Below are 27,805 nucleotides of genomic sequence, written 5' to 3'. Positions count from 1 at the left end.
CTACCGGTGCCTTGGGGATTGCAGCCTCCGTAGGTAACAAGGTGATGGCAGTGTATATAGAGAGGGGGGGGAGAAAAAGTCAGACAGAATAAATCATGCAGTCAGTAGGGGAAAAACTTAATTGTGGCAACTCTGTACTCTTTTAATTAAAAAAAAAAATAAAAAATCTATATTTTGTTCTATAGAGGAACCAGCTGTTCTATTTTTAGGAGATCAGATATTTGTTGGTTGGGATGTCTGGAGTGTTTTAACATTTTTTTTTTTTTTTTTTTTTTTTTTCTTACTTCAGCTGGAAGAACAAGCTGAGGTGGAATTTCTTTTGCTGTTTTGGAAAACAATACTGTGGTTTTATTGACTTCAGATAAATATCTGATTTGCCATGTGCAGGCATGCGTATTGCTGTGGCTAATTGTCTAAGACTTGTAGTTCTGGCTTCCATGTTGAAGTGTGATTGTGTGTCATGTTTCCAGGACAGTGTTATATCTTCAAAACTGCTAAATAACAGAGAATTACTTATTTTGCATCATAAGCTGTTTGAAAAGGTCACCTAAGAAATTACTTTAATGAAATATAAATAAACGGTAGTTTCTGAGATACGTGATTTGAATGAAAATAATAGTTTGGAATATAATAAATCCTGATGATGAAATACTTGGCCTTTTTCTAGAAATAATTTTATATAAATTCTTATTGTTTGAATAGTGCTGTTTGTTTTATTCTGTTTGCAGATATGGCTTATATAGTTCGCCTTTTGATCCAGTTCTGTTTGATTTGGAAATAAGTGGCTCTTCTTGTAAAAATGTATACAACAGCAGCATTGGAGTACAGTCAGATGAAATTGATTTGTCTGATGTTCTATCAGGTATGTATGTTTAACAGTAACCTATTGTGGAAGAATTGGTAATTCTCTCTGCTATACTGTTTTCCTCTAGTAAAGATGTGGTTTTATGCTTTCCATCTGTTTTATAGCTGTACATAATGAAGTTCAAGATATTCTCTTTCTTCGTGAGATCTCTTACATTTCCTGTAGCCCTCAGGGCAAGAAAAAAGCCTCTTTCTGGAGTCTGTGCTTTTCTTATCCTGTAGGAGATCTAAGAAAAGGCTAGAGATTAAACAGAAAGGCTGCTATCATTCCCTGGGTCAGAGTCATCTAGGAAGCATCTGTCACTTCTATTGAGCAGCTTCCTTGCGTTATGTTATTATTCATTTCGACTGGCAACTGTCTCGTAGGCAGAGAAACCTAAATGGATTTTTCTGAAGTTGGGAAGCTGCCATACGGCACTTTTCTACTTAAATATTACAGATTTAATGAGATACTCTTTCTGTTTCAGAGGCATTAAAATACCTAAAAAGCATATTTGTACCTGTCCTCCCAGGTTAGTTCATAAGTGAATCTTTAGGCCGTGGAATGTCCTAAGAGTGAGGCCATTTTTACCTGTCAGGAAATTCATTTCATAGCAAGCATATTCATCAGTTGTAGTGACTCCTTTCCTTTTCTTTATGCCCTTGTCCATCTCCTTCCCATCCCTCTCTCCATACAGCACTGTGAATTTGTTAGTATATTGAATAATAGTCTAGTTCTTACACTAACTGGGTGTATGATCTTAGTTTGTTACTTTCTTTCTCTTCCTTTCCAGTAACATCAATGTGTTTTTGCAAGCTAATTTTGTCATAGTGTAGCATCTGTATGTAATTCATTTCTAGAATTAAGAAGGCTACACTCTGCTTCTGCTGTCACTTCTGATAGTTTGACTTACTGAGATACTCTGTTCAGATCTGGCAGCGTTATCCATTTTAAAATATACCTCCATTTCTATTGGGGATGAGAAAGTGTTAAGGTATTTGTTCCACAATGGAAAGTAATAAAATATGAAGAATCAAAAGGGACAACTAAATATAATCCACATGTGTTGAAATGTCACTATCAAGAAAACATCAGCTGATTGTGCAGATATTTATTTCTCTTTCAGGAAATGGGAAAATAAGCAGCTGTGCAGCTGCTGAAGGTAGTTTTACTTCCCTTACTGGACTTCTGGAAGTCGAACCTCTGCACTTTACCTGTGTTTCAACAAGTGATGGAACTAGAATAGAAAGGGACGATGCAAGTACGTTTACTGGTATATACAATTTTTCATTTCTTTCTACTTAGCATAGTTCCACAATATGGTATTTTTAATTGGACATAATGAGCACTGTTTGACAAACAGATTGCCCGTAGTTTTATGAGTGTTGAAATGTTGGGTTTTTTAAAATAGTTAGTATTTGTGAACTTATAACTTCTTAGAGCTTAACAAACAATCTGGGTTCAAAATTTATTAATTTGAATCAATTTGTTTCTATCAAAGAGTATAACGTACAAGCTTGCATCTTTACCATGCAGCTTTATGTAGCGAAAGAATTCCAGGGCATTAGATGGCTTTTCTGTAATGAAAATGTTGCACGTGTGATGAGTGTGCGTCGTCTATAAACCATACACTTTGTGAATCAAGATGATGTTATTGTGTAGCAAGAACTGGATAAATGGAGATATTTCTCTTGGTTTTACGTTGCTCTTAACAATAAGTAAGGAACTAAATTCAATGTGTATTTTATCATTTCTTTTCTACATACGTGTTTTTGGTTTGTTTGTTTGTTTCATGCCAGTGAGTACCTTTGGGGTTACCCCAGCAGTTGGTGGCCTCTCTTCTGGAACGGTTGGGGAAGCCTCGACAGCACTGAGTTCAGCAGCCCAGGTAGCTTTGCAGTCTCTCTCTCATGCAATGGCCTCAGCCGAGCAACAGCTCCAGGTGCTGCAAGAGAAACAGCAGCAGCTTTTGAAGCTTCAGCAACAGGTTGGAGGCTATTTGGCTATTTTTTAATGCTGTCTCTAAACTTCAAAAGCTGAGAAAGTAGTTGCAGAGCTAGTTGCCTTTTTATTTTATTTTTTTTCCTTTGTTCTTCACAGTGTATTTAAGGAAGGAACAGTGCTGCACTGAGGAGCACTCTTACTAAGCAAAATGCTGAGAGTGTCTCCCGTGCTGCTTTGGTCTTTCAGACTTGTTTTTTGTGTATTTTGAGGGTGGGTTGGCAGTTCATAATCAAAACTGAGTCTTAATGCATAAGTATATCAGTCTGAAATTGAAAAAGCCCACTGAAATGAAAAGCGCAATTGCTGACACAGGGAAGTACAGCCATAAAGCCATTGTCCATGCAAAGCCGTGTTGACTCTACCTTGCTGTTCAGTTGTAGGGTTTTTATCATTTTTTGATTACTCTAATTACTTAATCACCCATGTTCCTCAGCAAGTCAGGTGAAATTGAGTAGAGTTTCTTTTTTCAGCTTATAGTTGGACATCTAACATGTCTATGTTGAAGGTAGCTTGGATTTATTAAATCCAGTTTTATAACGAAAGTTGAACTTGTAGTTCAATACTATTACTGTGTTCACAAGCAGTATTTTCTGCTACATACACTGCTTTCATTTTCCCCCCAGAAAGCCAAGCTGGAAGCAAAACTGCATCAGACAACAGCAGCGGCGGCAGCGGCAGCATCAGCAGTTGGTCCTGTTCACAACTCTGTGCCTTCTAATCCAGTAGCAGCCCCAGGGTTCTTCATCCATCCTTCAGATGTCATTCCACCCACACCAAAAACAACCCCTCTATTCATGACTCCACCTTTGACTCCACCTAATGAGGCAGTTTCTGCTGTTATTAATGCAGAGCTTGCTCAGCTTTTCCCTGGTTCAGTCATTGATCCCCCAACAGTTAACCTTGCAGCTCATAACAAAAATACAAGCAAGTCTAGAACGGTAATTATTTTTCTTTGTTTTTCTTATAGAAACAAGATGCTTTAAGCTTTATTGGGTTCTAATTTGTACTTGTGTGCTAGTAAAGATCTGTTTATTTAGAAGAGATGTGAAAACTGTATCACTAGATTTAAACTATGTCAGAAGAAAAGCTAGGAAGACATAATGAAATCATGATAGAGTTGTTACTGTACTTCAGATGGTTCCTTTTAATTGGAGCTAGCTTAACTGTATAAGGACTTATAAATCCTTTGACCTTAGGCGTAAATATATTTTGATGGTTCATGGTCAAATCTAAATGCAGTGAGACATTGTCAAAATTGTACATCCTTAAATGATAAAATGTTTTCTTACAGTCTTTTGTAAAGAACAGCACAGATTTTAATGACTTAATTTTGCTGATGTTTTCCCACTCCTCAGAATCCACTTGGATCTGGTCTTGCTCTTGCAATATCTCACGCTTCCCATTTTCTTCAACCTCCACCTCATCAGTCAATTATTATAGAGCGAATGCACTCAGGTAAAGTCAGAATTCTGAATAATAATTTTGACATGTTTTCTAATAAGTAACATATTTTCCAGGGTCTTAAGTAAGTTGCTTAGCTGCAGTCTCATTTGCCTTTCTGAAGAAAAGGTATTTCTCGGTTCGCATTTCTGTTGTGTCTGGAAGTTTAAGATGCAGCAGTCACTGATGTTTATCAAGTTGAAGAATCCTGGGGCCTGGGGGAATATGTTAGATCTCTGGACAGAATGCCTGTTCTGAAATAGTGCATGAAAACATAAATTAAGTTGAAGCCAGAATTTTGTTTTCAAAGGGTGCAAGTTGTAGTGAGATGCAGCTATTTTTAACTTCATACATACACCTTTTGAATCATATATAGACAATGACTTTATGGTTTAAGACATATCATCTCTTTGCTGGTTAGCATGCACTGGTATTTTAGGCAATCCTGTGTTTTTCCCTTAGGAGCAAGAAGATTTGTGACCTTAGATTTTGGAAGACCTATATTGCTGACGGATGTATTAATTCCCACTTGTGGAGATTTGGCTTCTTTGTCAATTGACATCTGGACTTTAGGAGAAGAAGTGGATGGAAGACGGCTGGTAGTGGCTACTGACATTAGCACACATTCACTTATTTTACATGACTTGTTGCCACCCCCAGTTTGCAGGTTTATGAAGGTAAAAGGAGATAAGCTGCATACTCCACCTTTTAAACTCTTGATCTTTTTTTAGTATGTGAGTTTTCCCTTACATTCTCTTCAGACCGAACTTTAGTTGGCTATAAATTTCTAATGAATTTTTAACTGTGTGTTTATTTAGCCTGTTTGGATACAGTTGTGTTACAGTATAGTTGCTTTCTTTTTCAGATCACTGTTATTGGTCGATATGGTAGCACGAATGCCAGAGCAAAAATTCCATTAGGATTTTATTATGGCCATACCTATATCTTACCCTTTGAAAATGAACTGAAACTAATGCATGATCCCCTCAGAGGAGAAGGTGAAGCTGCAAATCAGCCAGAAATTGACCAACATCTGGCAATGATGGTTGCATTGCAAGAAGACATACAATGCAGGTTAGAAGAAAAAAAAATATGTGCACTTATTAGTTATTTTAGTTTTTTATTTATTTACAATACTGGGATGTCATAATGTTACAGATTGTTCTTTTTTTTCTTCACATAATATTATTCAGACCAAAGAAAAACTCTGCCTTTATTGTAGAGTTGTTATGATGAATATCTTTATAGCAGTAAGAAAGACTACACTGTATTATTTTTTTTCAGTATCTGTTTTAACAGTACACTCAAAATATACCAGAAGCTGTCTTCTGGCAGGGTAACTGTTAAATGTATTGCCATTTGCTAATGCCTATTGAATTGTGTGTTGGAATGTTTCCCTTTAGGTACAATTTGGCCTGTCATCGGTTAGAAATCCTTCTGCAGAGTATTGACCTGCCACCACTCAATAGTGCTAACAATGCCCAGTACTTTTTACGAAAGCCAGACAAGGCAGTAGAAGAAGATAGCAGAGTATTTTCTGCTTACCAGGACTGCATTCAGCTTCAGCTTCAACTCAACTTGGCTCACCATGCTGTTCAGAGGCTGAAAGTTGCTTTAGGTGCAAGCAGGAAAACACTGAAGGAGCAATCTGATCCAAAAGAGTTGATTCAGATGTCATCCACAGAACAGTTACGAACCATCATTAGATACTTGCTGGATACTTTGCTTAGTTTGCTTCATTCTTCCAATGGTTAGTATGTTGTGATGTTTTGATATTTTTGTCACGTTAGTAGAAACAATTTGCAAGCGTTTCTAGATATTGATCTGTGCTTTGCCGCTATACAGCTTTTAAACTACATTCAGATTTTACTATGATTTACTAGCTGGTAACACAGTGTAAAGTTTCACCAGTGGCACCAGTCTGACCTAACCTCTTCCTGCTCCTGAAAAGGATGGGAGAGGGTGTCAAGGTCGTTGAGGTCCATCTCTTTTCCATAGTCCTTGCTGCATATTCCTTTGTTCAGATAGTCATCTGACCCTTCTGTGGCCTGATTCCGTTCACTGAAGGAACAAAAGACTGCCCAGGCAGAATACTCATGTTGTTTTCGTAGGTAGATTCAGCTTGTGGAAGGATCTGTGGGCATCAAAGTCTGTACAACACTGTGGATCGATGAGGCAGTTAGCAGTGGGGAGGAGAAGCACAAATTGCTTCTGTGTGGGCGGGACAAGTCATAAAACCAGTATCTCTACTCAGTTCATGATTTTTAATAGCCAGTAAGGACTTTTGTTTCCTAAATTTGCCATTGAAAGAGTTCTGTGAGAATCGAAATTGGAAGTTCTGAGTAGGATGAGTGGGAGTGATGTTTTTTTCAATTAAAAAAAAAAATAATAAAGCAGAATATTGTTCTCTTGGTAGATAGATATATCTGTCTTGTAATTTTCTGTGCCAGTTTGTACTTAAGCGTAATGATGGGTTGGTTTTGACCAAATGGCCTGATCTTTATGGGTTACCTGCAAACTTCTATCTCCCCATGTGTTCCCTCCTCCTTCCCCGCTGTGCCAATTAATCTAATCATAAGTTTTAAAAACTTCCTGCAATTCTTTTTCCTCCTGTGTTTTCAAGCTGTTATCTTAAACATAGTTGCTTGTTCCCTTTTTTTAAAAGGACACTCTGTTCCTGTGGTTCTGCAAAGTACTTTTCATGCTCAAGCTTGTGAAGAATTATTTAAACATCTATGTATCAGTGGAACCCCAAAGATACGATTGCATACTGGCCTTCTACTTGTTCAGCTCTGTGGAGGAGAACGATGGTGGGGTCAGTTTCTCTCAAACGTACTGCAGGAATTGTACAATTCAGAGCAACTTCTCATATTCCCACAAGACAGGTAAGGCATAAGTCTATGTCGATACATTACCTGTGGATCGCTTAAATAATTCCCTTATTCCTAACTTAACATTGGAATTGATAAAATGTTACATGGATGGTACTTACCCATCTATGCCATTGATTTAAGAAGTAGTCCCAAAAAGCACTGCAAACTATAAATGTCAGATTGTTATTTATTGCACCTCTTTGGTACTTGCACCACAATAAGTTGCTGTTTCTCCTTACTTGGAGATCTTCACCTACCTGGCAGGATTGATCCCCAGTGTCAAAAATTGCCTTCTCCTTTATCAGGTTTAAATGCACCCTCATCATCAAACTGCTCTTCTCAGGCATTTGGAAGTAGGATTGAGTCTGATGAGCACACTATTAGCATTTAATGCAAAAGATTTCTCTGATAAAGAGCAAACAAGCATCGAGTTGAGCATTAAATGTCAGATGTGTTGATTACTTCAGATTATTGATTTGAGATCTTTGATATGCTATACATTACCATTTTATTTTAATAAACGTTTTTGCTGTTCTGTGTCTTTCTGCCTTCTTTGGACAGCGACATTTATGTTTTCATAATTTTTTAAATGAATTTTTAAATTAATTAATTCAAGGATATAAGAACACGTGAATTTAATTATCTATCCCTCCTATTCGGTATATCACATGTAATAGGAAAAGAAACAGATGAGATCTTGTTTCAGATGTAGGAAGTGAAATGCTCTGCTGACCTCTTGAGGGTAAAAGAGAAAACGTTCATTCTAAAATACTGCATTATCCTTACAACAATAGCACGGGAAATCCAGTTTGCTTGCTGGGCCAGAGAACTGCTTTCTGTAGCAATCTGCTTGTGTCTCAGATGAAAGCCTAGGGGAATGTGTCTCAGAATATTACTGGATCTGAAAAAGAAATAAAATTTTAAATATGTAAATTTTATTTTTAGGGTCTTCATGTTGCTTTCTTGCATTGGCCAAAGATCGCTTAGCAACAGTGGTGTTTTAGAAAGTTTACTTAATCTCCTGGATAACCTGCTGTCACCGCTGCAACCTCACTTACCTGCGCACAGAAGAACTGAAGGTAGCCCTCTCATTTGGAAACTATATTTTCATATTCATTATAAGCTAGAAAACTGAGAGATTAGCTCACAATTTTTGTTGTATAAAAAGAAGAAATTGCCTGTTTACTGTATTTCCAAAACATAGGTGTCTTCTAAAATGTGCTGAAATTTCTTGTTCTTTAGGTGCTAAAAGAGATTCCTTCCCTTACCCCCCTGTTCAAACTCAGCAAAATCTATTTGGTTGCTTTTAATTTAGTTAGGAAGCTTGAAAGTTTTAACAAAGTGAGGGGAACATCTGGTGTGTAGCTCTAGTGACTCCAGTGAATGATTCTGGAATTTAGCATTTTGGAAAGAAGTGCCCCTTTTTGCTCATGGGATCCTTCCTAAGTTTCAAGCTTTTGAGGTTATAGAGACTAGTTTCTTAGATGTATCTGCATGCTTTTTTGCAAACTATGTGGGACTTTTTTGTAATCGTGAAGAATCTACATTTTTTTTGACCCTAAAAAATTACTGAAATGATATTCTCCAAATTTTGTTTTCTTTGAGTGTTTTCTTAACTACCCTGTTTGAAGAAAATGGTTGCTTTTAAAAACATCGAACGCTAGGCTTCTTCATTTGTTACGTACATGTAACAGAGCATTGTAGAAGATAGTTACTTAAACTTCTTAGTGTTGTGAAGTTGATAAATGCCAGCTGAGACTCTGTCCTTACTTCTTACCTTGTCTCCTCATGTAAACAAGCCTGCCTACAGCTGGTGTCAGAAGCTGTCCTATGGCTTCCCGTTGGTCTACTGTGTACTTTCTCTGTCGTGGCCATATCCTGCTGTAGTCTCTAACTAGTTTGAGGCAAACCCAAGCTTACGTCTCCTCTACCTCTGTTTGCACTCTCCCCACAGCTGCCAATTCCTTTCATAGCTCTTGCCTTACTAGTTGTCCTCACGGAGGACTTTAGGAAGCAGAAGTAACTGATACTTCAGAGCTTTATTTGCTGGTCTTCCAGCTTCCTTCCTCCTGGACAGTACAGGTGAGTAACTAGGGAATTATTATGTGTGGTGGAAGCATCAGGTACGGCAGAAGAAATTCCCAGTTGAGAAGTGTGACGCATAACTAAGGGTCAAAGGGATGAAAAATTACAGGGGAAAAAAGTCCAAAGACAAAGGACAGTTAGAGCAAGATGTGAGTGTGGTGGGTAGAGAGAAATTGTAAACTTTGAGGCAGAGGTGGGGAAAACAGGAATAAGCCAAAGACACTTGGAGGGAGAGAAGCTGAAAATTTTGATTTTTTTTTTATATTTTTTTTTAAGAGCAAAAAGGAAAATAAATGTATGTGTTTAAACAGAAGTATGAAAAGGTATATATTTGCTCTGTAGCAATCTCCTTCCTTTCTGTTCTGCCAACCAAAAAGATGTGTAGTGGTCACCAGTGGTACTCATTCCTATTCTTGCCATTTGGTCTGGAGTTCCTGTTCAGGTCCTCCCCTGTTATGGGAGACCCCCTGTTCCTTTGCCTGCTTTGGGTGGGCAGGAAACGAGTTACCAGTCAGGGCCTGCATCTTATCACTTGGGCTGCCAGCAGCTACGTGTGATTTTTGGACAAGTCAATTCTGTGCCTTAGTCTTCTTGTTTGGTCTGGAATTAATAATAGGTTAGGTTAATTAAAACTTTTTTGAGGTCAGTGTGTGAAAAGTGTAGTGTAGTTAAATGTGGCTCAGGACAGTGTGCAGATACGAAAATGTGTGTGTAACCTCTAGTACTAATGACTTTGCTGTATTGCTATTATGTAAAAGTATGGCATTTGTATAATGACTGTGATTAAATGGTCATTAATTGCAGGTTTCTGGTCTTTATTCAGCATGCATGAGCTCGCTGTAGAGCTGTTCATTTAGACTTGCTCATGCACACAAAGATTTTTCTTGCATGATGTGTAAGATACATTTTCTTTTTTTTTCCCTTCTGCCTGTACAAAAATACTGTATTTAATGCATGAGACTGAAATAGGCAATAGCCAGCCATTAGTGCTGCCGGCGTGGTTCATCTGGTCTGAACTCAGTCTTGGCTTTCCTGCGTCTTATTCAAGTGGCTACGTGAAAATACAGTAACAAAGGAGTAAAAACTAAGATATTTGGGTGCACAGTTATAACTGTCGTCTTGGATCCCTGGCTGATAATAGGAATTTCACACTATGGAATTAAGACATCCAACTTATGTGCTTTAATATAAGCAGCTGTCAATCTGCGTTTGGTATTTAGGAAATTTAGACATACAATTTTTGACTATTTTTTTAAAAAAATGTTGCTTAATTTTTAACTTTAGCAGTGGAGGTGAAGCTTTTGACTTTGACTTCATCAGACTAAGAGAACTGGTATTTTCTCTTGAAGCTGAGTTCTATACAGAATGTTTGATTTCTTCCCTCATTTATGAATACTCAGGCTCTTCTCCTCATTGAAAAAAAAAAAAAAAAGAGTAGAATCTTTGTGGCCTAGTGAAATGTGTGCCATCTAATGCCTTTTATGATTTCTTTAAAACTAGTTTGTTATATCTTCAAAACTTATTAAAGCACTCAAATCTATTTATTTTGAAGGAGTTTTAGATATTCCCATGATCAGCTGGGTTGTAATGCTGGTGTCCAGACTACTGGATTATGTAGCTACTGTTGAAGATGAAGCAGCCACAGCTAAGAAACCTCTGAATGGAAAAGAGAGGGAACGATTTTTGACAGGTATGTAACATTTATCATCAAACCTTGCTGCTATGGGTATTCATTTGGGAGCTCTTCAAATACATTTTAAGTATTTTCAACTCACTTGAAAAATGATATTTTAAAAATAGATGTTGTGAACATTTTATTTGCACTGTTGTCTGCTTTTTTTACATCCTCATCTCCTTAGAAATATAACCTTTTTCATTTTTTTAAAGTGAAAAATACAGGATAGATTTTAGTTTGTAAAATGTCTGTATATTATCCAGTGATTCTGGGACCTGGCAATGGAGAGTACACCAAGTTGAGACAGTTTGTATTGTGAGAAAAGGCAACACTATGACTCCACAACTGTTTTGCCATGATATTTGTATCCAGTATTTTTTCAATGCATTTTTTGTCTATTTATTATTAAGTGAATTAAGTGTTTGTTTGAACATCTTTTCTAAAAATTAAAACTCTAAAACTTTTGTGTTATGGAAGTTGTTCAGGTATTTTTAGTTGGGACAGTCTTGCTTACCTTCTTATATGTTATAAAAATAATGAAAACAAGATGGTACCGCTGCAGTTTAAAATTATACAGAAGTATTACCATCAGTGGTGATAACTGCATAACACAGAGTTATTTAAATTTTGCTTGTTTCTTTAGTATTTGGTGTGTGGAGATGTTAACCATTGCTGCAACCCAAATGCATTTCTCTGGAGTTCAGTGAGGTCTAATGAGATGGATTAAGATCTCCTTTTTTTTTCTTTTTCATTCCCATTAGGAAACCAGTGGAGTTTTATAAATAATAGCCTTCACACTCAGAATCTGAGCAGATCTACTAAAGGCAACAGTAGCCTAGATAGACTGTACTCCCGAAAGATCAGAAAACAACTTGTGCATCATAAACAGGTGACTTCCATCACGGCAGTGGCTATTTTCACAGAAGTATATCTAATTTCTAGTATATCTTATTTCTTCAAAGAACAGCTTTGGCCTTGGGTCTCATTCAGCCTTGCTTTGGCATAGGTCTGGTTCTGTAGCTAAAGGCTGCCTAACTTCTTTGACATTCGTTTCAAACTGTGGGGCATGGGATCTGCTGGAAGAACAGATGCTGGAGTGTGCTGTTATACTCTGTGGCCCATATTGGACAATAGATATAATTTACTTTCTAGACAAACCTGGGTACACCTGAGTGCAGGCACCTAAGCTGTGATTTAAAAGTTAATAATTCTTAAGACACAAAATTTTAATTTCTAAATGCAACCATATAGGTTTTATGACCCAGGACGTCTATGTCTTGAGCTTCTTCAAAGATACAGTTTATCCTTAAAGCTTCATCTGTTCTGGGTCTGCTATAGTAGCCCCTATGGTGTCTTAAAATTGTATATAAACTGTATCTTAAAAGCTCAAGTTACAATTTGAACTGAAGATTGCTATCATGTGAACAAACTGATCCTTTTAACATCTTATTGCTTAAATTTTCATTTTTTCCTATTAACATTTTCTTTTAGCAACTTAACTTATTAAAAGCAAAACAGAAGGCTTTGGTGGAACAGATGGAAAAAGAGAAAATACAAAGCAACAAAGGATCATCATACAAACTTTTAGTAGAACAGGCAAAACTAAAGCAGGCTACTTCAAAGGTATGATGCTCTGAAAATGTAACTGAATTCTTGTCCTTTGTGTGGAAAGACCTGTTCCTGCAAAGTCATTTTTTGTCCTACGTTGACCTTATTTTAAAAAGTTGTTTTATCATGGCTTCTATCAAGTATATTCTGATGCTGAAAACAGCAGCCATCTGGAAGTTTCTTGCACTGTGAAAAATACTTCAACAAACCCACCCCAAAATTTAAAACACCAGGTTAAAAATAATGCCCTAAATTTTCACTAACTCTGCTTGTCATGAGCTGTTCTTTCCTGCTCTATCTTCTGCTTTATTCCAGCAGGTTCTACTGGGGGGGTTACTCCACTGGTGGCCCCCTCAAGACATCTTTAAATGAGTCACTGGCTGAAATATGCTGTCCAGCTGTCTAAGTCTTACTTTATAGCAGCCATGTTGCATCAAAAATGCATGTGTAAATAGTTTTCCTCTGCAGTATCTTAACATCTAGTTACAATATTACTGTACACCTGATAGTTGCATTTAATGCAGTTTTTACTACTTTGCCTACTAATCACTTTCAAGTCTGACAATCTGATAGTAACTTAAAACATTGATTGCATTTAGGACAAAGCTGAAACCTTTGCGTTAGTAAATAGTCCTTTCTCTGGTGCACCTCAGTAGCTACCACTTCAGTGAGACTATGGGAGGTGTTTGTGTTACCTAATTTTAAACTGCTTGTGTAGCTGATGCAATGAACTGAGCTGCTAAAAGTGTGCCCTTGGTGGATGGGAGGATAAATAAAAGCACCTTGCTTCCTCCATTGAATTTGTAGACCTTCTGTCAAAAAGATTGTACTTTAGAGTCCTGATAAGTATCAGAATAGTTCAATTTATGGTGGCCAATGGACACTTTGTACCCTAGAAGTAGTAAGAAAGTTAGAAATTTCTGATGATTTATCTAATGTGAAGAACTGAGAAGTCAGCATTCTCGTAAGGGTAAATTTCCATATTAGCTACTTTTATGTGTAGTTTGCCTCATGATAACCATAGCTTTATATGCAGGTGTGGAAATGTGAAAGAAACTTCTAAAATACGTATTTGCAATATGTTTTATGGCAAACATGAAGGCTTAATTGGCACTTGTGCAGAACTGGATAATTCAGTTATGAGTCTGTCACCTGAGATAACACGCTGCCAAAAGGCATTTCTGTCAGTAAAGCCTTAATTCCATTCCAGATTCTCATATATTCTTAGTCTCTTCTTTTTTCTTAAAAAGTTTTACAGTTACTGTTATTGCTGCCTCAGATTTTCATTGGAAAAAGATAAAGAGGTTAGTTTTAAAATGTAACTGTTATTTCAAATTTAATTTCTGCAGCACTTCAAGGACTTAATACGATTACGTCGGACTGCAGAATGGCCTCGTTCTACTTTAGATACAGAAGTTTCAACAGCGAAGGAAACTCCAGATATTGAACCACTTCCATTTACACTGGCACATGAACGTTGTATTTCTGTAGTGCAGAAGCTGGCACTCTTTCTCTTGTCCATGGACTTCACTTGTCATGCAGATTTACTTCTATTTGTTTGTAAGGTAAACAGCATATGAAACATCACTCTGCAGTTGAAATGGAGACCTCATTAAGATCACTTTCTATTACTGCTTTTTTGCTGGCTTGATGGTAAAAATTAGCTGGAGCATTAAAATTTCTAGTAATTTCTGATGAGGCAGTTCTTTTCATCTGTGACCTTTTGTGTAACTTATGATATGATGGCTTCAAAGATGCATAGAGAAAGTAACTTTTCAATGAATATTTTTATGTAACTACACTTGTAAAATTCTAAAATTTAAGCCAGTGAAAATACCTGATTTCCTTGTAAGCAAAATCTAATAATCACAGAAGTTAAAGCTATTACATATTCATATTTAACACTATGAAAATAGGCATATATTTCTTTTTTTTTTAATAGGTTCTTGCTAGAATTGCAAATGCTACACGACCAACAATTCATTTGTGTGAGATTGTAAATGAGACTCAGTTGGAAAGATTATTGCTCCTTCTCGTTGGAACTGACTTTAACAGAGGAGATATCTCTTGGGGAGGAGCATGGGCTCAGTATTCTCTGACTTGCATGCTGCAGGATATTCTAGCAGGTTTGTTTAAGTTCATATTTTTCAGAACGTATGTTACACTTGAAACTTTCTTCCTTTAATGTTTTATGGTGTTTTTTTTATTATTATGTTAGAATCTGCAGACACTATTAAGACAATGGGAGAAAAAAACAAACAAAACCAAACAAAGAAAACCCCAAACCATAAAATTGGGATTAGTGTGAAAAAAAAAAGACAATTGCAGTCAATCCTGAATTAGTGACTTATGTGACCATGATTATTTGAAAATTATTCAAAACTCCTCCCCTTGAGAAGAAGTAGCCGTTAGAGAATTTAGAGTTAGATGAACAAAAACAGACAGTTGGCCTAGATGCTGGGATGTTAATTTGTAACTGGAATGAAGCTTGAAATAGAGTTGTCTGCTTAATCTAATGCCACAGGAGAATTGTTGGCACCTATAGCAGCAGAAGCTATGGAAGAAAGTACTTTGGGAGAAGATGCTGGTGCTTCGGCTGGGGATTCTGATGACTCTCTCCAGCAGTCCACAGTTCAGTTAGTGGAAACAATAGATGAGCCTTTGACACATGACATCACAGGTAAATTATTTCATAATCTTGATGTATATGTGTATACTGAAAAAAGTAAAAAACCCCAAACCTTTGCTGTTACTCATCTCTCAAAAATCAGTAAAGGATTTCTGGTAGTAAGAGAATTAGTTTCTAAAAATACAAGCAATTCTTCAACTTTTTCATCTGATCAGTAAATGGTTATTTTTCTGATTACTTAAAAAAGGCAACTTGATTGCTTTCATTAACTTTTTCCACCAAGATAATTAAAAGCTTTAAAATTTTCCATTAAGTGTAAGATACGTCTGTATTTTATAATTCATACTGGGTAGTATTAATACTCTTTTAATCATTCAAAGGTGCTCCACCTCTGTCATCTTTGGAAAAAGATAAGGACATTGACCTTGAATTACTGCAAGACCTGATGGAAGTTGATATTGACCCTTTGGATATTGATTTGGAGAAAGATCCCCTTGCAGCCAAAGTCTTCAAGGTATGACATACCTGAGTTTTCAGAATAACCTTTACATGTGAAATAGTAAGATCCTTTCTTTCTTACACTTCTTTGTTAGTGGTATTTGATGTCTTAGATATTCAGTTTTTATAAAGGTTTAATGTAGAATGACAGGAAAGAATGTAAATACTGTGTTTGCATCTCAGATGTATTCATATATCAGTTGAACACAAAATATTTTGGTTTTGCGAGATATCTTTATAAACAAGATATTTATATCAAATATTAAAGACAACAAAAACATAGTATAAAAGAAAAATAAGATCCAGTGTTGTCTTTTTTTGATTAAAAATAGAGTGCAATTTGCTTCTGTGATTGATCCTATGACTTAATACTGCGAATATGATGTTTTAAAAAAAAAGTGAGCAATAGCTACTGCTCAAATCATCTTCAGATTACAAAGAGAAGTAACAAACTTGAAAACTTATTTCACTCTGGAACAAGAAAACTATTAAATGCTTTTGTACTTAAAATGGGAGCTAAACATATCGGAGGTAGAAAGTTACATTTAGATGTAATAGTGTGGTGTCAAGGTGTATTAAAAATCTAAAACATTTTGATTGTAAAGAAACACAATTGTTCATAATAAAATGTTGAGTGTCTTTTCTCTGTCCATAAGGATGGCACTCTGATTTGAAGTTTTCCCCCTCTTCTCACTATTGACTTAAACCTTCAGTGTCATTTGAATTAACCTAAATTACTTTTTTTACCACTTGTTCAGACAACACTAAATTTTCTTTTTTTTATATTAATTCCCTCATACATCCTTCCACCCTACCAAAATATTCCACTTAATGCTTAGTTTTCACATAACTGATGTTTCCCTTCTCTATTCTGCCATCATTTCGTTTGGCAGTAGTGTTTAGGCCACTTCATCCACACGTATCTTCATGATCTTATTGCCTGATTGGATGTCCTTTAAAATACAGCCAGAAAAACACTTCTTCATTCTTAATCCTTCTTAAGATTTGCTTCTGTGTCTGTAAAATGACAGTTGGTATTGGATCTTGCAATTAAAAAGACAGGCATACACAAATCTCCTCCGTACAGCCCTACATTGCTTTTTTTTTTTCTTGTGATTCACGTGCTTTCTAAGTGTCTTAATTTATGACACTTGAGTAGAGATAATTCAACTCTTTCTTTTGCAGAGCTCAATACAAATAATGCCCGAGCCTCACTGGGGTTTTGGGGTACTTTGATAGTACAGTTAATAGTTATTCTGTCTTGATAAGTAACTTCTCAAAATATCTGTATGATACTCAGCTTCCAAATTTACAAAATGGTACAAATGTGTGAATAAAACTGATAATAACATTTTCAAATTGGCTTTTTACATCTTTGAGATAGTTAACTACATTGCTGGATTTTGACAATCACTAAGGATTCAATAGCTTATACTGCTATAAAAATTGAAATATAATTTTCCTAAGTATTGGATCCAATCTTCTGGGTTTAGCTTTTTGTAACTGCAATCTTTGTTGTTAGTCATTACAAATTTAATTTTGGTACTTGGACAGTCTAGAGTTGCTGTTTATTTTTTTTTTTCTTATTTTGTTTGTTTTTAAGCCTATAAGCAGCACCTGGTATGATTACTGGGGTGCTGATTATGGCACCTACAACTACAATCCTTACATTGGAGGAGTTGGAATTCCAGTTGCAAAACCACCGGTAACTACAGAGAAAAATGGATCACAAACCGTGAGCGTATCAGTTTCTCAAGGTAAGCAATGAACTAAGGTTCTGGTCAGGGTCTGTATTTTGTATTTGATGCTTTTGCATATTAAATTATATTAACAATCTGTATGTGCATTAAGTGGAAAAAATTAAATTTTCTGTATGCCACAGTTTTTCTGTAGTAAATGAGAGAATTTTATGTGAGATTTATATTTAAAACAGCCTAACATTGCAGAATTTCTAACATTTTTGAACACACACTTATAGGCAGTTTTAAATCATTCCTGTTTTTTTTCAGGAAATTTTGGAAGCTCTTCTCTGTTTGTTGATATTTTGGATAGTTGGCTCTACACTAAGGAATGAGGTGGCATGCTTGTTTTGTTTGGAGGTGATTGAGCTTTCCCCTGCCACACTGAGGAGAAACAGCTTTTTTGAGACCTATTACCATAGGAAAACCAGGCTTAAAGTTACTCAGATTTAATCATGTGTGATATTAAAGTCACTGTGAAAATAAATATGTGTGTGTTTCACAGAAATTTAGTATTTTATTAATTATATGTTTTGCATCTATAAAAATCATGTTCAGTTCAGAGTGTAAGTTGCTACATTCTGCTTCCATCATACATGAAAATGAATCTTCCTGTTAGTGATACTGAGATTTTTTACAGTTTAATGTGGACTGTAGATCCATATTGCTTGCACAGGAAGTTAGAGTAGGTAATTGTATGTCTTTGATATAATTCATTTTTACCCTGTTTGTTGCCTTGTGCAGCTTTAGATGCACGTCTAGAAGTTGGACTTGAACAGCAGGCTGAGCTGATGCTGAAAATGATGTCCACCCTGGAGGCTGATTCCATCCTACAAGCATTAACAAACACGTCTCCTACATGTAACTACATGTTTTCAAATCATTCGCTTCATGTGATGCTTTGAAATTTGTACTTATTTTTTCTGAAGTCACTTAGCAGCTTAAAAATGAATTTTCTTGTTAGGCTGTGCTTTAGAGATATTTCTTTATTCAAATTTTTAAATTCTGTGTCCAGATATATTTAAGAAATTTTGTGTAATTTGTCAAGTATGCAGGATTCATTTTACAGTGCATAATAGTAAAATGGAGGAATTGTTTTCATTTTTGGATCTAGGTGAAATTGAACATTAAGTTTCCTATTTTTGTGAAGCTTCATTCATGCATTCAGTGTGAAATTTCATCTGTTTGAAAGCTGCTGTGCACTTCACAGTTTCACCTATTCAGGGATGAAAATATTTAAATACAATTTTGAACTCACTTGTTCAGTAAGCTTTATGATCTAAAAGCATCATGCCAGTTTATTTTTGCCAATTATTATTTTCAGTGAGTTGTACTGCTCATATTGTTAAAGTGTGCTTCTTTGTAGCTCTCTGGGTACCTTAGTATGTATGCAGTCATTAGTTGAATAAGTGACATCCTCAGACTTTATTTTCTGAAAGTTTATTATTGACTACACCAGTTATACCATAATGTATGAAGAGATGTTCCAATTGTTTGTCTCACCGTAGTGTTAACCAGAACACGCCTATAATACTTTTGGCAAGAAACGTGAAAATGTATTTCTGGGCTCACTTTCCAGTTTTTTTGTGAAGATGGAGATGTCTGAAATTCAAGTATACCTTTCACAGTACAGTAGTCAACAGTCCAACTTAGCTGAACACTGCATTGAAGATGTCCTTGTAAATTTAAAATAAGTGTCTTTGCCTTAAGTATAAAATACAAGGAAATAAATTTGAAATTATTTGTAGCAACTTTTACAAAACAATTCATGGGGGGCTGGTACTTCTTGTTTTGTTTTTCAGTAACCCAGTCTCCTAGTGGAACAGACGATTCATTGCTGAGAGGGTTACATGCTGCGAACCAAAATGCCCAGTTGATTGTACAGTTGTCATCTATACCTATGCTCAGCGCGTGCTTCAACAAACTTTTTTCCATGCTACAAGTCCACCATGTTCAGGTATATAAAGATGAACTTTGAAATGTTTTGATAGTATTTCTCTCTAAATTTGAAAGTTGTTTTCCCATATTTCATACTACTTAGGATGCACGTTATGTGTTATGTGCTTTATTGCTTATGAAGTTTTTGTGGACAACAGTACTGATAATGTAATAGACAAGCTGCTGAAAGCTTTTATCAAATAAGATATTTCTTGTTACAGTGAAAAAGTGGGTATACATTTTCATATTTAAAAACAAGTTATTAGGTTCATTGAAAGATAATTGTTAGCTCTTCAGTGAAGAGTCTCACCAAGTGTGCAGTCTCCATCTGTGGAGGTTTTCAAAACCCAGCTGGATAAATCCCTGAGCAACCCAGTCTGACATGGTAGCTGGAGCTTCCTTGAGTGGGAGATTGGACTGGATAACCTCCAGAGGTCCCTTCCAACCTGAATTATCCAGTGATCCCATATGTTAAAACTAGGAATAAGCTATTTAAAAAAATTGTTGTTTTAGCAATGCTTTTCTTTATACATACAAAGGAATACCATGTGTGCTAGGTGCTTGCCTACCTATACATATTTTAATTGGGTGTCTGACTCCATCCCTCAGTGGTTCTTTCAGTATCTCATCCAAAGTACAGTTTGTGGGGTTAAGGACCTCACTGCTTCTCCCAAAAATCTAAACAGTTATTTTCATCAAAGAAGTTATTCAGAGTGAGCATCAGTGTCTCTCTGATAATAAAGAAGATTTCCCAGTAATTAAATTGGCCTTTTTAATAACTTTGACTGGTAAACATCTCTTGACTGTATTGAGACATTCCAAAAGCTTACATGCAAATCAGCATTACAGATGTAAGGTTATGATACAGGCATTTCTGAGCAGTGTGTAAAACTGTTTCTTTTGAATATAAGTTTAAAGAAATTTCTTAAGAGAAACTTAACTGTATTTAGAAGAAATCAATTACAAAAACATAGTAGAAGCATTTACTGGTTATGCTGAATTTGCTTTGAATAATATGTTTATCAGAATCTTCAAATCCAGTAAAGGAGAGTGTGTGTGTGTGTTATCAGTGTAACAGTAGCACCTGACAATTTAGATAAGGCTTTTAAATCAAAACAGATAACCTTTTGTGCTCTGGAGTTCTGGAAAAACACTTGAGTTTGGTCTGATAGTGGTTTTTTTCCTTTTTTCCAGCTTGAATCCCTTTTACAGTTATGGCTCACATTAAGCCTAAATTCCAGCTCCTCTGGAAGTAAAGACGCTGGCGCTGATATCTTCCTTTATAACGCTAACCGAATACCTGTCATTTCCTTGAATCAAGGTAAAATACATTAAATATGTGAAATTAATTTTCATGAGGTGTAAAATAAGATATTTTCTTTTTTTAAGTACTCAAGTTTTGTTAGTAAGCAAATAGTCTTATTTTAGAACTCTTGGGCTCATTATCTTCTTAACATGAGAAGTGTGTAACCATTATGTAATTGAAAGCTTATTCATTGAATTTGCATAATCTCAGAAATTAAATTGTACAATTTGTGGTTCTTAAGTCATCATTAATCACAAGAGGACTTTTTAAAAGGCACTTCTTTGTGATCTATGCACCTGTATGTACTTCTCTGACAAATTTCTGCTCTTTGTATATCATCCTGTGATCTCTTTATTATCAAAGGAGCTGGTGTGGGAGGTAGTCCAGAACATTAATGCTTGCCACAATGAACCTGTTAACGCTAACTTCCATGAGAGCATTTTGAAACCAGCAGTTTCTTTGCATTGTTTTCTCTGAGATGACAGGGTCTGGGCAGTGCAGAAAGTTCTGTGGGCCAGTTCCTGTGAAGTGTTTGAAGTGTTTTCCTAATTTCTCGGAACAATAGTCAAAACAAAGTAAATACAAAAAACAGTATTAATAATGATAGTGATAACAATAATAAATGTAACACCTTACAGTAAAAATAAGGCAGTTATAGTGATACACTGAAGGTTAAAACTTGGAAAAACATGTTTTTCTTGACAGCTTCAGTAACTAGCTTCCTGTCAGTTCTGGCGTGGTATCCTAATACCTTACTCCGGACATGGTGCCTTGTGCTTCATAGCCTAACCCTCATGACAAATATGCAGCTTAATGGTAAGTTGTGGGTGCTTTGGTTTGGGTGTTTTTATATTGCCTGTTGCAATGACGAACAGATGAGTGTTAATTCCCATCCAAAAGACAGCCAGAACTTTCCCTTTGTCATAAAGTACTTTTGTTGGTTCTCTGTAACTTAAGGCTTTTCAAGAGTGAGTTCCTTGAATTGCTTGTACCATGGAAACAGAAACCCTAGTGGTAAAAGAAAATATCATTATAAATAGATTGGCAGTATCTTCTAAAAATGCATTTTAGGACTAGCTAATGATCCTTGGGAGTTAACTTTGTGGGATGGGAAGAGGTAGCAGGGAGGAAGGCTTAAGGTGCTGTGAGAGAGTTTCATGTTTTTCTGATGAGTAGGAGTATTTTTGTAAATGTGCAGGCACTAGCCATTGCTTCTGTTAAGCTATCTGAAAATAAGTCCCTAGAAGCCCAATCTATTAAAAAAGAAATCCAGCCCTTTGTTTTCATTTAATTTCATTTCCCTGTGCACACCAAATTATCTCATTTCTTTATATTGCTCCATAACACACTAGAAACAATCTCCCTTTGTGAATGAGATTCTTCTACCACAAGAAATTAAAGGATGTAATTTTTAAATGAAGAAATTAAGCTTCTAGATGAATCATAGGGAAGCTGTCACAGGGAATGCTTTTGTGGCCTTGTCCTCAAGGCTAAAGAAGATATCAAATAGTAAGAACTTGGAGACTGGAATCTCTTAAAACCTACATGTTAGATTGAGTCAAAGCTCTTTTAAATTCTGTTTTCACTCCAAGCGTATGACTAAAGATAGTAATTACAGAAGAAAGAGAGCCAGAGCCCCTGAAGATCACACTTCTATGAAGCAATTTGCCATTCTGTGATGACACAGCTATTCTCCATGGTTTTCCTCAAAGATGCTTATGAATCCTTTTTTCATATATGCCATTTCAAATCATTGTCCTTGGGATGCATGGGTGGGGGTTTTTTTTCAGATTTTCACTTTCTGTCCCTTTTCTGTGTTGTTGTTTAGAGATCAGTATCACAAAAATCTGCTGAAATTTATGTTATTAGGTGAAACAGTAGAGATGTGAATAAATTAAGGGAAGAGACTTAATTGATTTTGTCAAACTGAGACCTTCATCATCTTCTTGGCATTTGAGAATAGAACATAGCTGATTTATACGATCACAGCACCCCCAGTTAACACCCATGTGTATTTTCAACACTCCAATTTCTAACTGTATACTAGCAGTTTCCAAAAATTATGCTGTGTGTACCACTGAGACCATACGTGTATCTCTTGCAAGTGGTGTGTTAGTGCTCTGACACTGACAGACAGGCAGCTGTGTGTTTGCAGGAGTTTCTTAGGCAACTGCCTGAGATCAGTAAGTGACCATGTGAATGAAAATTTGCTCAGAAGCAAACACGGAAAGCGCAGTTCAGCATATGAATGTGGTTGTGAATTTTTGTGTATTGTGAGCACAGGGTTGGGGTTAAGTTGGAAAGGGTTGGAGATGAAAGCTTGCTGGAGGGTAAAGAAAAGGATTGAAGGCGTCTCCTTTTTTTTATACATGTGTGTGGATTAATGCAGGTCCCTTAAGTGCGCCTTTTCCCATATTCACTGACAGAACCAGGAGCTAAATAAATTTAAGCGCCTATCAGATAACTTCATTGCCAGGATTCTTCAGCAGCTAATAATTCAAGATAATATTCTGTCTCAGTGGCACTGAGTTGTCACATTTAAGAAGTGAAATAATCTCTTCAGTTCTTGACAATTGAAGGAGGAATCCATCCATTGGAGCACTTCTACAATCAATAATTTTGGTTTCTATGTGCTTTAGTTCAGACCTGGGACTAATAATAGTCTCTTAAGCCATTACAGACAGTGTCTCACAGGAGTTCTCATCAACTTATAATTTTGAAGATCATGCTTTCCAGAAGAGATAGGTTTTTGGTTTTTTTTAAATATGTACTGCCACTGTAAGACAAATTGTTCCCTAGAGTGGTGAAATGTAAGTGACATGTCAGCTTTCTTTAGATTCAAGTTTCTCTTGTATCCTTTTTAATCCTGTAATGTTTTAAGCTGGGAAGTACAAATTGTTCATTATTCTTCACTGTATTGACAGGTTATGGTTAGGTTCTTTTGGTATGTTTTTTTTTTTTTTTTTAAAACCACCAAGATGTCAATCAGCAGTTCATTTCAGAATAATTTGATTATTCTTGCTAGAGGTGTGTGGTTATAAAATGAGGTTCTTTTCCCTTTTAATACCCAAAATACACCAAGCTCTCAAATGTGTTCATTTGCAGAGTAACTTCACTGATGAAAAAAACACTACCACCATCAAAAATATTTTATTCAGATGATTTCAGGTTTAATAAACCTCTTCAGATGTAATAAACCTTTTAAATAAGCAAGAAGACACCTCATCTTGACACAATCCTCATTAGATAATTGTATTTACTGTTTCAGAAGCTGAAAAACAACTCAGAGGTGTAGCTGCTCATAGATGATTCACTGAACTCTTTTTGCAGATGGGCATTTTAGTGCTGAGAAAATCCCCCTATTGCTATATTTCTAAACCATTGGATCTCAAAGCCTCTTAGAGAACCTTCTTCTTAAGTTTGCTTTATTTAGCTTTATTTGCTTTATTCATTTTTGCCATTTGATACATACCTTTGCACTCAACCATTCTGTTTTCCCCAGTCTTTCATTCACAAAGAAGAAAGGAAAGGAAACGAAGTGAAAGGGGAGGGGGGGGGTGGAAAGTGGTGCTTTTTTTTCCCATACATTCTAGATAAGGGTCTTGCCTTATTTGCATTTTATGGGTAGTCTCTTTGAACATATTTCTGACTTCTGAACTATTGTACTCTGAAGATTACAGTTTTGGTCACCATTTCTTCAAGATGTCAACGAATTAGAAGATCTTGTCATGAGAAGTGAGGTGGTTCTAGAGATCTCATCCAGATGTTACTTTCAAAGCTATTTCTTAGTTATTTTTCCAAAACCCCAGATCTCTCTGATAATAAACAAGTTTTTTTAGTTGTTGATTGGTTTTTTTTCCCCACTTGAGTATAGGTGGGGAGTAGAGATTCATAGATTCTTTTTCAGAACTGTCCTATGTTGGGATTTTATGAGCAACTGCCATCTAGGGCAGGTCAGTTCATGGTCGGAAAAGTCTGATTTAATTATGCCATTATGTGCTGATACATGTCTTCAGAATGAAAGCTGAGGCTGTGTAACTTCCGTGCCTCAGAAACTCTTATTGGTGGAGTGCAAGATATTTTTTAGGGATAAACCCAATACCCCTGTTCTTTTCAGAACAAGGGCATTCATTAGTTACAAGATTCATGACAAATTTTGCAGGGATGGTGTTTAAAATCAGCATTTGATGTGTGACATCTAGAACAATTTAATGCCATGTAAAGGAAGGTGGGTAGAAGCAAATCTGCAGTGACACCTGGCTAAGAAAAATTCCTTAGAGCTACAATTGCTCTGGAGTAAACGGCTGTCATCTGTCGAATAGTTCTCATAATGCATTTACTCTCTTACTTCAGCAAGAGCTATTTGTGCTCTCCCTACATGCCCTTTTGCTTACGTTATTGTTGTCACCAGAAATACTGTTAGAGAGCACTGTTTTGAGCAGAAGATGTACATGCATCATGAAATCCGAGTTAGAATGTCAAACAAAACCTCAAACTACAAATATAGTGCAGGCAAAATGGGTTTTTATATTGTAGAAATACTTTCTGCTATTAAATAGAAAAATAAAATAACATAGGAGGTTATGAAGATGTATATATTCAGTTATGGTATCAACCCTGTCATGAAACAGTAGAAAACCTATGAAACCTTCTAATCCTGGAAGGAAATGAGTTGAAGGGGTGGTGTGTGGACTTGACTACTGCTTGTCAAGAGGAGATGGGCTGGGACTGTCAATTCCAGGGAAGTTCTAATGTAACATCTACTTGTATTAAGATGTAAAGTCTTCATAAATAGCCAGATTTAATTAAGTAGTTACAGTACAAATCTAACAAGTGAAAGTGAACACAGCAGGAAAAAGCTGGAGTTCTTAAAATAATGTAAACTTCAAAGAAACACCAAGTGAACTAATTAAATTACTTGAAGGTACGCCCCAAATGTGCCCTGTTCAGAAAAATGCGAGCATACATATTCTAAAAGCTGTTGTTTCAATTGAAGTATTGTTTTCTTTTCTTTTTGAAAAAAGAACAACATTGAATAGCAGTGGGTTTTTTGTCACACTGATCATTATAAACATCATAGGGGATTGAAAGTCTCTGAAGAAAATTAAATACTTTTCTGTCTATGAAGGTTCCATTCAGGAATGCAGGAAAGCACTAAAGTATGTCCCTTTTTCAAATAAAAATATAAACTTTTTAGGCACTTCATACACTTATTTTGAAATTAATTTGAATACTCAGTACTTCTTGACAAACTCAAGTGACGTCTAGCTCAAAACTGAAGTCATACAAATAGTTTAAATGATGCAGTTACATTGAAACAATGAAAATTTACAGAAAACTATGAAAAACAGAATAACCAAATTCAGATGAACTTCTCATTTTGATTACTTATGCCAGTTACAGCTGAATGTAATTTTAATGATAGTGGTTTGCCTTAAATTTCAAAATAGTTTATAAGTAGATTTTTTTTTCAAAAAAGCACCAAAATGAAGTAACATAACAGGTCAAAGTACGCATGCAAGAGCTGTGAGCTTAGCAAGTGTTCTAGTGACCTCAGTGTCATTTTCATATTTGACTTTTGTTATGATATGCTCAGAAACATCCCACAAAAATGATCAACCAAAAATCTCACCCACCAACAACCAAGTAGCTAGTTTTCTTATAGGGAAAATCAGTGTATTATTGCATGTTTTACTTGAGTAAATGTTCAGGGGTGCAGATTCAGCAGGGGAAAATAAACTTGATCACCCAGACTGATGTTTCCAAGGCACATTCTGCAATGTGCAGAGGAGGCTTCTCTGTTGTTCTGAAATATTCAGTGATATGAGATAGTCTGAAAGAGTTCATTTCTTCAGCATGAAATTCAACATGGAACTTCATTTAGATATGTGCAATATTATAAGAACATGTATTTTTATCCAGTAGGTAGCTAAACTTTTCTCAAGTTGTGTTTTGAATTGGTTCAATATACAACTACTGAATTAGTAAGACTTCACATTTGATAAAGCTCATTTTTTTGATCATTGAAGGGTGTATTTTAATTCTGGTCCTCAAAGTTCTTAATCTGTTAAGCTCTCTACAGTTTTAGTGAATGATGAGAAGTCTCTGAATGTGCCAAGGATAAAAATATCCTTATAGTTTGCGGGATAACAGAACATGTGGTCTCTATCTGACAAACTAACAAATGTGCTTAAGCCTTATTAAAGTGTTGGACTAGCAAAGAGAAACAAATAAAAATGTCTGTATGTATTGCTTCTACAACATGAAGCTCTGGTTTCAGGAATACTGCCTTAGCAAGCTTGAAACACTGATGGAGCAGTTGTGGGGGTTTGTATCTATACTTAATGGAAAACTCTATACTCAGAATTGTAGTCCTGAGTAAGCAGCTTTGGGTAGCTGATTTTGCTGAGAATATTTACGCATCATTAAATATGTATAAGGGATATGCAGTGTAAATGTTGGATTTACATTTCATGCGTAAGATTACAGATTTAATTTTTATGTCTTTAAGCTGGTCCAAGCAGTGCCATTGGAGCTCAGGAAAGTACTGCCCAATTGTTGGTGTCAGATCCAAACCTCATTCATGTGTTAGTGAAATTTCTTTCCGGCACGAATCCTCATGGAACGAATCAACACAGTCCACAGGTAACTAGCAACTAAAATAAGAAAAGCTCTTTGTAAAAGAATTTCAGCACACTTGATGTGAATATGAGTTCTTCATGTTCTGTATTATTCGTGCAATATGTTCTTGGCTTGTTTCTTTTTTTTGATTGTAGTCTTAGTTGGTTTTGATGAACAGCCGTAGGGAAGTTCATGTTGGTGATACACTGAGTAGTGATCATACATTTTTACAACTGTCTGAAGACTTGCCCCAGGGAGAGAATGTCGTGTCGTGTCAGTGAATGTGTTGCACGTTAGGGTTCCTTAGTTGTATGTATGAAAAAAGGGATAGGGTTGAGTTAGTTTCCTGAAATCAGGATAAAAATGCTGATGAAGTTTAAATAACTAGAAATTCTAGAATTTAAAATTAAGCTTTTATTTTCTGCCTGTTTTCTGAATTCATGCAGGGCCTACTATTTCTCCTAATTTCAGCTAATTTTTTTTTCGCATTTTGCAGTCCTTGAAACATCTGTGAATAGTGATTTTAAAAAAAGCCAAGTTAAATT

General features: G+C 35.9%; 1 protein-coding gene across 2 annotated transcripts in view; it reads left to right on the top strand.

Annotated features, from left to right (window-relative positions):
- BIRC6 (baculoviral IAP repeat containing 6) overlaps positions 1–27,805 on the top strand; it is a 157,512-nt gene that overhangs the window by 39,160 nt on the left and 90,547 nt on the right. For both annotated transcript variants that reach the window (XM_014950697.1, XM_014950698.1), the window contains 23 exons: positions 729–862; positions 1,971–2,117; positions 2,644–2,831; positions 3,472–3,786; positions 4,204–4,303; positions 4,751–4,965; positions 5,154–5,362; positions 5,692–6,038; positions 6,954–7,173; positions 8,107–8,240; positions 10,799–10,936; positions 11,683–11,810; positions 12,413–12,544; positions 13,879–14,094; positions 14,472–14,655; positions 15,054–15,209; positions 15,539–15,672; positions 17,260–17,413; positions 18,140–18,256; positions 19,198–19,352; positions 20,528–20,654; positions 21,345–21,455; positions 27,151–27,284. In XM_014950697.1, coding sequence (XP_014806183.1) covers positions 729–862; positions 1,971–2,117; positions 2,644–2,831; positions 3,472–3,786; positions 4,204–4,303; positions 4,751–4,965; positions 5,154–5,362; positions 5,692–6,038; positions 6,954–7,173; positions 8,107–8,240; positions 10,799–10,936; positions 11,683–11,810; positions 12,413–12,544; positions 13,879–14,094; positions 14,472–14,655; positions 15,054–15,209; positions 15,539–15,672; positions 17,260–17,413; positions 18,140–18,256; positions 19,198–19,352; positions 20,528–20,654; positions 21,345–21,455; positions 27,151–27,284 — 3,895 coding nt within the window. The remainder of the gene's footprint in view (positions 1–728; positions 863–1,970; positions 2,118–2,643; positions 2,832–3,471; positions 3,787–4,203; positions 4,304–4,750; positions 4,966–5,153; positions 5,363–5,691; positions 6,039–6,953; positions 7,174–8,106; positions 8,241–10,798; positions 10,937–11,682; positions 11,811–12,412; positions 12,545–13,878; positions 14,095–14,471; positions 14,656–15,053; positions 15,210–15,538; positions 15,673–17,259; positions 17,414–18,139; positions 18,257–19,197; positions 19,353–20,527; positions 20,655–21,344; positions 21,456–27,150; positions 27,285–27,805) is intronic.

This window comes from Calidris pugnax, unplaced genomic scaffold, assembly GCF_001431845.1.
Source record: "Calidris pugnax isolate Ruff unplaced genomic scaffold, ASM143184v1 scaffold24, whole genome shotgun sequence".
NCBI lineage: Eukaryota > Metazoa > Chordata > Aves > Charadriiformes > Scolopacidae > Calidris > Calidris pugnax.
The sequence above is the reverse complement of the archived record's forward strand: the minus strand, read 5'-3'. Positions and strand labels throughout refer to the sequence as shown.